Source organism: Corylus avellana, chromosome ca2 (genome assembly GCF_901000735.1).
Source record: "Corylus avellana chromosome ca2, CavTom2PMs-1.0".
NCBI classification, from domain to species: Eukaryota; Viridiplantae; Streptophyta; class Magnoliopsida; order Fagales; family Betulaceae; genus Corylus; species Corylus avellana.
Window position 1 is genome coordinate 39,988,210 of NC_081542.1, and position 8,354 is coordinate 39,996,563.

Consider the following 8,354-nt stretch of genomic DNA (forward strand, 5'->3'; position numbering starts at 1 on the left):
GTGCGACGCAAATCTCCTCCGTACCCGCTCTGCCACTCACCATCCGCTGTCGGGTCTTTCCTCGTATCCCCCCATGATGAGCTCCAATGCCACCTTTCGCGTCTGTTTCCGGCCAGCACGCGATCGACTTCCTTTTGGCTACCGTTACCCACTTAGTGTGATTCTCTGGTTTTATTCTATTTGTATTTCTGTTTTAATCCCTTTATTTCCCTGTACGCTTTTATTTCCCTTTTTTTTGCTTGTGATAAGGCTTTGTCCCCTCTTGATCTGCATGTGTGATGCCCTCTGGGTTATTTGTTATGGTCCATACCTTTGGGTTGTGGATGTGAATGTTATCATAGCTTTCGGGTCAAGGATGAAGAGTTTCGGTTGGGGGTTTATCTACCCTCAGTTCTGAGGAATAAGCACTACCTATGCATTAGTTTGAATCTGTTTGGCACAGATTTATTTTTTAATATGTAGATTAGTCATGGTTTAATGGATTGGTTTCGGATCTTGAATGTAATACCTCGTCTGTGATGCTTGTAACCTCGTAGCTTTGGCTATGATTGCTTGTAAAAGCTTTATGCTCATGATTTCTATGAATGAAACTGGTATGGATTCCGTTTAAAAAAACAAAACAAAAAAATAAAATTTGGCACTCTACTCTTATCCTTTAATTGCAGTCCATTAATTTCATGATCATGAACTCTAGGCGTGAAATCTAACAAAAACCTATACTATATATATATATAGAGAGAGAGAAATTTGAAATCTAAAAGGTAGATAATTAGTACATCGTAGCTTGACAAAAGCACCGAGAAATATTTTGAATATTTTGTGGATTTTAATACATATTTAGAAGTCTTCCCATAAGAAGCTCTAATTATTTTCTGATCGAAGCAGTATATATATATATATATATATATATATATATATATAGGGTTAATTAGGACCATCCAAAAACAGTGGTGAGAACATAAATGAGGAGAAGAGATAAGGGGTAGAGAAGATAGGCAAGAATGGAAGTCCAGAATGGGAATTTGGTGCAGAAGCTGGTAAAGAGAGTCATCCCAGTGCATATAAGTAGAACAACCAGAATTTCAGCTGAGACATCCCAAGACAAATCCCGTATGTAAACAAGAGCCAAGAAGATGGCTAACCCCATCATGTTGTTCATGAATACTCCATTATAAATCTGCCAAATACTTTCAAAGTGTCAAGTTATATAATCTTATAACTATTGTTCAAAAAGAATGAACTGATCATGATCAAATGAAATATGAGTTTGAGAGAGAAATAAACCTCAGAAAAGGTCAAGGAGATAGCTTTTTCTGTCTTCTCTCTGGCAGAAGTAATTGTGCTCAGAACCTGTCTGTAGTTCATTGCAAAGGGTATCACAACATATGATACCATGAAGGAGGAGATGTTTACAGAGCTAGAGAAGTCCTGGAGAGTTTCCATAAGGGGCTGTGCAAGCACAATCGTGATAGCAGTTCCTAGAACAATTAGAAAACCTGCCTTAACATAATTCAACCACCCTTTATCAGTGCTCTTATTAGTCGCTTTTTTCTGAGCCACTAGACTCTTCTGCTCTTCACTTGTTTTCTGCAAACGACAAGTGTTTGTTAAATTATAAAGTAAATGATTAAATTAACCATCTCCTATCCGCTCAAGTTTTTAGAATGAATAAACGATAATTTAACATGGTAACAGAGTAAATGTCCTGGATTCGAATTTTGTTTATGTTATTCACCTCTTATTTTAATTAAACATTTCATGTGTTAGACTTTACATTTCACACAGGAGTATGATATTATAAATTAAATAATTAAATTAAGCATTTTCTATCCATTTAAGCTTTTGAAGTAAGTGGTGATAATCTTTACCTCCGAGATGCTGCGAAAAAACTTTGGCCTGTCCTGATCTTTATCACTCGTAGAGTTCTGAGACTCAGAAAGCCATTTTTTGATTCCATTGACGAACTCAAATTCAGTTACATTAGAATCACCAGATATATCGAACTCCTTCATCAGCTCTTCTTCGAGGTCATCCATATTTACACCTACTTCTATTTGTATTCCCAAGATTAAAGCTCTTAACTCCTTAGGAGATATATAGTTGTCATTATTCTGATCCATTTTGTGAAAAATCCTACAAATATATGGAGTGAGTAACTGATGCATTTGATCATAACAGCAATAATCGTTGAAAATTTGAGTAGAACTCATGTCAGGAAGCTTACTCTTTTATACGTGTTAGGTTAGGTCTGCCACCAGCAGTTCGAAGGCTTGGAAGTAGGTTTGTCTGAACATGCTTACGCAGCAAGTATTCAAGTCTTCTGCTCTGAATCCACGGCTGGAATACCTGTTAAAGAAATTTCAAAATTAGTTAGCGAGTTCCACGTAAAGAAAAAGAAAAAATCAAGGGGAAACTTCACTTTAGACCCTTAAACTACCATGTGCGTTTTGAGAAGACCCTTAAAATTAAAAAAATTTCAATTTACACTATTGAACTTTCAATTTCAATCAATTTACGCATTTCCTGACTTTTTTTTTTAGGGAAAAATCCACTTTACCCCCCAGAAGTTTCAGGAGTTTTTTAATTTGAACCCCAAAGTTTAAAAATTGGCAATGTTCCATCATAATTAATGTTTCAAAAATTTTCAATTTAAACATTCTGTTACTAATTTTCATCAAATTGGACGGAAATCTATGAAATTACGTAATTACCCTCAGGCTTTTTTTTTTAAATTTCCTCCAATTTAGCGGAAATTAGTAACGGAAGGTTTAAATTTAAAATTTTTGAAACATTAGGGGGGTACATTGCTAATTTTTAAACTTTGGAGTTCAAATTGAAAAACCCCTGAAACTTCAGGGGGTAAAGTGGATTTTCCCCTTCTTTTTTTTTTTTAATTCCAAATTAACCCTTAATTTCTTTTCTCTTTTTTTTTTTTCAAAAAAAAAAAAAGAAAATTGAAGGGTAATTTAGTTTTTTTAGACATTTCTGTTAAAAGTTAACAGCTAAAACTAACGGAGTGGGGTAAATTGATTGAAATTGAAAGTTCAGGAGTGTAAATTGAGAGTTTTTGAATTTTTGGGGGTCTTCTCAAAATACACAATAGTTCAGAGGTATAAAGTAAAGTTTCCCAAAAAATCAAATTAACATTTATAAAGCCAATTAATTAACACCAAATTATTGCTTTAAAGTAATACGTACTAAGTATATGCATTTATGTGTATACTCTATTACGGCATTTTAAAAACAAAGTAAATTTTCTCTTCTTCTATCTCTTTCAAAACCTTCGGCTTGGTATTGTTTTGTGCAAAATACAATCAAATTACACAAGATTTTTGGGTTCCATTAATGTTACCTGAAAGGTGCAGTAAACGATTAGGAAAGAAATTGTAACAAGGAGGGAGACTAAGACTACTATTCGTGTCCCTGAAGATGAATTGAGAACTTTTGCCAGTTGCAGCATGAGAAATGGGATCATCGATACAATCATTAGTCTAGCAGTATAGTAGGTCTCAACATCAGTGCTAACACCATAACCTGCACCACAGAGAGAAACAAAGAAGGGCATCATTACATCAATTAAAGATATTTTATTTTGACAAGATCAAGAGTAATTAGCGACCTCAAGAATTGCTAGTAATTTTGACAGTAAATATGAGAGGTTTTCTCACATTAACTGTCGAAATTTATAGCAATTCGGGTAGCTAATCGCCGTGGATCTTAATCCCGTTTTACGCAATTCACGAGGGTAAGGGGGAAACCGGTTAAACTGAATGGTGTCTTATTTTCCACTTCTGATGAATTAGCTGAAGGCTTTGAAAGATCATAGCTACCAAAAGCAACGACAGAACCCCAGATTAAACTTAGAGTCATGATTGTTGATCCTGCAAGTAAGCCCATTCCCATTGTTGCCAGTGTTTCAATCGTAGCTGTAGTAGCTGTCACTCCAGTCACTTCATTCAAACATGCACTTAATGAGATTACAGTGTATGGTTTTGAAGCCAGGAATTAAGTTCGTTATATATCATCCTAATTAATTAGTATTAATAATGTAATTTGTTAATTTATATACATGTTATTATAACTAATATTTATGTTAGGAAATAGTAAATCCTCTACGTTCTACTGGAAATTAAAGAAATGCTTGCTTGAAATTTGCCTACTCGAATAACTTGAGGATGTATTAACAAGTTCTTAAAGAAGTCAGAAATCATAGCATGATCGAGTGTGGTTAGAGATACTATAATTTTTATTATAAATGTTTTTACAAATTGATGTGAGAGTCCATAATTAATAAATAGAAATGATAAAAGAGTAATGTTACTTAGTATACTATTATATAAAGTATCACCTATACAATTGTACTAAAACTCTACCCGTTATTTATTTATTTTTACAAATGCTGATTTAAGAGTAAATTTTCACTTTTATATTATCAAGTTACATGACAGTCTTATAACGGTTTATTAAATAACATTATTATTATTATTATTATTTTTTAACAGATTCCACACTTTATTGATAAACAAACAATCACTCAGAGATAAGTTTCTCTCCGCTTACAGTACCATAGATACATGTTGAGATTTCTTTAATCCAAACTCGATCTATGACACCTAATGGCCTCACGAGGCAATGAATAGCTGAATTGGTGTCATGTTTTTCATGATCAAGTCTCCGAAAACGAAAATGCCACATACCATCTTTAATTCCGTCCACAATATGGCAAATTTTGCTCCAGTTTTTACTCTCCGCCTATTTAAATAATTAAATAAAAAATTTGACTTGTCAAAATCTAATTAATGATTATGATCATTTCTAAGGCAACTTCTATATTAATTTTCAATTGATTTCTTTGCTAAGAAGCCACCCAAGGTCTGCGCTTGGGAGATCGGGTTGGATGGGGGGTTGCGTAGGTCTTAAGTTTGATTTACCCCAAGGGGAAAATAATTAATTAAAACAAAGTTAATTAAATCTATTCCGACCTGTTAACACCCATGTATTATTGATTTTCCTTTTTTAAAAAAAAATACCATATAGAGTAAAACTATATATGTTGACTTAGAGGAAGAACTAGGAAGTAAAGAAAAATAATAATAACATAAAATACTAGAACCAAAATGATAATTAAGGATAAACCATGACCAATCATGGTAATTTAATATTCTATTTTTATTTCTTTTCCTTTCCCCAACTCTTGATTAATTATAATTGTTTTAGTTGACTTTTTACATTTTGGAATTTTCAAAGAGAGAGAGAGAGAGAAAGCAGACATAATGTTCTCACGTTGTGGATAAGGAGAATATTTTATTTCTTTTATTAATATTCAACCTAAAGCGATATATATAAAGCAATATTCTATAATATTTTGTACCATTTTCAGATATAGATCCAAGTAATGGGACTTTAGAGAGAGTAATCCTATCCCTAATTATGTTTCCTAAGAAGTTTGATTGCTTGCAAATACATCATTGGTCATCTGTACCAGCTCATTGTACTTTGAATCAAAGATCCTGTATACGTAGATTATCTTGGATAATTCCATAGGACATGCTATTAGTCCTCCCCGTCCAATTATTTTAAATCTACCATTAAATTTATGGTACCCACATCTAAACCCTTTATTTTTAACTAAGTCGTTTAAATGTTGCTACCTCAACATTTATCACTAAGTAATATATAGAGAAAAAAAAGGAAACTTTTTATAGTTCTCTTGTGCTTTCATGTATGTTTGGAGTACTACAATATTTACTATTATAAGTTTGTGGTACTTATCAATTTCTCACAATACTGATATGCCAGTCTTAATCTATCATTAATTTTTTTTTTTTTAAATAGAATTTATCCAAGTGTTGGTTATGAGTCATGACTACTAAATTATCAGCATTGCTGAATATATGTGAGATAAAAAAATCTACATCACATAATGGGAGTATTCAATTTTTTCGTCCATATATAATTAGAATGTTCAACCTTTCCTTGTCACTAAAAATTTGTTTTTTAAAAAAATCCTTTCCTTGAGCGGAAAGAAACCATGTGCATTTTTTCATAATAGAGAAAATGTCCACTAGAAATTTAAATTAAAACAACAAAAGAGCTAGCTAGGTGGAGACAATCCCTTCAATCAAACAATATTGTTTTTATTAATTCTAGTCTTTGTTTCATAAAATTGGAAAACTTATAGCTATATCATTAATTATAAACGACTTGCAAATTACCTTATCAAGCCAATGTTAAAATTTGACAAAGTTGATTCGTATAATAACATTGTTATTTATTAAACTGTTATACAACTACAATAAATTAAGATAGCATGACAGTAAAAATTAATATTTCACTTTCATGTTATCTCAGTCATATAACAATATGATAAATACTATTTCATTCAAAATACCGGTAGAAGAAAAGAGCTAACAGATCAAAAATGGTGAGAGGAGAAGATGCTTACCAAGTACCAAAACCACTTGTGGGATTGTGCCAAGAACATGGAACAAGCTGGCACCAAAGACACCAGTTCCAAACATTTGGAAGAAGAGGTTGGACCCATTGGAAACATATGTCCCTGCCATGGACAGCAAAACCTCGTATATTACTATCATGAACAGCTGCCCCCAGACCTCTGTTGTGCAAGGCAGGAAGCCATAGATGGGCTCACAGGTAACCGTTGTTGCTTTGAAATCCAGTACTTCAAGGACTGGAGAATGGCTGCCATGGTGTATGCCATCGGATATAAGGCTGGAATTCTTGCCCAACGAACGGCTCTCTCCTAAATGGGTTATTAGGAGGATTGAGAGGAGGATTAAAGAGACTCTTGACATTGTGTTGAAGACGAGAAAGCTGAAAAATGGACTTGATAGCAACTTTTGGGAGATTTAAGAAGGTTTTTATATGGGAATAGAAAAAAAAAGAAAAGTTTTTAGATAGACAAAAGGACACAAGTTGTACACAGAGCAGTCCTAGGCTTTTTCCCCGCTAGTTTTCAAATAAAGAAAGGAAAGGTAGGTCTAGTAGTTGATATATAACTGAGGTAGCGTGCAAGCATACAGATTTATACAACTTGCTTTGAGACCACTCCTCTACTCTCTTCCCATTAAATTCCCGACGTCCTCATCAGGCCACGTCATGTGGTACTCCAGTACGTACTCTAATACCATTTGAAATAACCAAGAGAAAGCGTTAGTCACATTTGCGTTACCACTCTCAAATAACTAATCAAATTTTATTTAGTAAGGAATCAATGTATAACTTAACACTAATGAGCTCTTTTATAATCCACTCATTTTTATGTTATCTTCTCAATATGAGACTGAAATGTTACAAATTTAGTTACCAGTCCTAATTGAAGCCGACATTTTTCCATGGGAAGCAAAGTGGGGTTTGAATTTGTCTTTCACCGTACTCCACAAAAACAGACATGTGCATTAGAACTTTCAATATTTGACTTTGAAGGCTTAGAAAATTCCCGTTTCATCGCTCTCTTGCTAGAATAGGCTTTGAAGACATCTTGTGTGGCACCCAAGTTCTTGAAAACGATTTACCAGTAATTAACCTTGCCTCCGCTTCCCTTTTAGAAGTGTACGATTTTAGTGAAATTACTTATCAATAATAACAATAATGATAATAACTTATTTGATTCAATTTACACTTAAAAAAAAAATTAAAAAAATTGACTTAAGTGTCGTAATTTGTTTAACGGTCTAGATTTAATTTAATTTTTTTCATAAAAACTTGAAATTAAATCTTAACCATTAAAAAAATATAATTTTGTTTACAGCACCTAAGCCAAATCTCATTTCTTTAATTATATGACTTCGAGCCAAGAGCTACTCACACCATATTGCTGAAATTTGACTCATCCGTCCATCAGTGGCACATTTGATATTAAGGGTCATGATACTAAGAACGCCGGCGTGCTTGATCATGCATGCCAAGCTTTTTTTTTTTTAATAATTATAATAATAAAATATTATATTTTATTATTTTAAAATATAAAATCACCCCGGCGTGCATCACGCCGGGCGTGAAGTTTAACATCACCCTTGATATTAAACTTGGCTGCTACATGAATGGGTCATGAATACATATAGGCAAGTGGCACAAGACGTGCAAATTCAGCCATTGCACATGATCCAATTTCTAAAATCCAGTTGAATTTAGTAAGATTTTGATATCATATTGAATCCATAACAAAATGAGCTAACAGTCCATTTTGGTGAGTAGATGGTGCACGAGGAATTTTCCATGGTATATATATAGTAGGTGTTGAACAAATAAATTATATTTAGTGGGGAGCCAATGGATCTGCTCAAATTAAATTAAGAGAATTTTTTTTTTTTTTTAATCAAATGCGGAAAAAG

General features: G+C 33.1%; 1 protein-coding gene across 1 annotated transcript; it reads right to left on the reverse strand.

Annotated features, from left to right (window-relative positions):
* Window positions 1-928: 928 nt before the first annotated feature.
* Window positions 929-6,815, reverse strand: LOC132173100 (sodium/calcium exchanger NCL1-like). Its single transcript, XM_059584679.1, has 7 exons — window positions 6,446-6,815; window positions 3,759-3,950; window positions 3,353-3,534; window positions 2,225-2,346; window positions 1,869-2,133; window positions 1,285-1,587; window positions 929-1,177 (listed from the first exon to the last, which is right to left on the reverse strand). Exons 1-7 carry the CDS (start codon window positions 6,813-6,815, stop codon window positions 929-931), a joined length of 1,683 nt encoding a protein of 560 aa, XP_059440662.1.
* Between the last annotated feature and the right edge of the window lie 1,539 nt (window positions 6,816-8,354).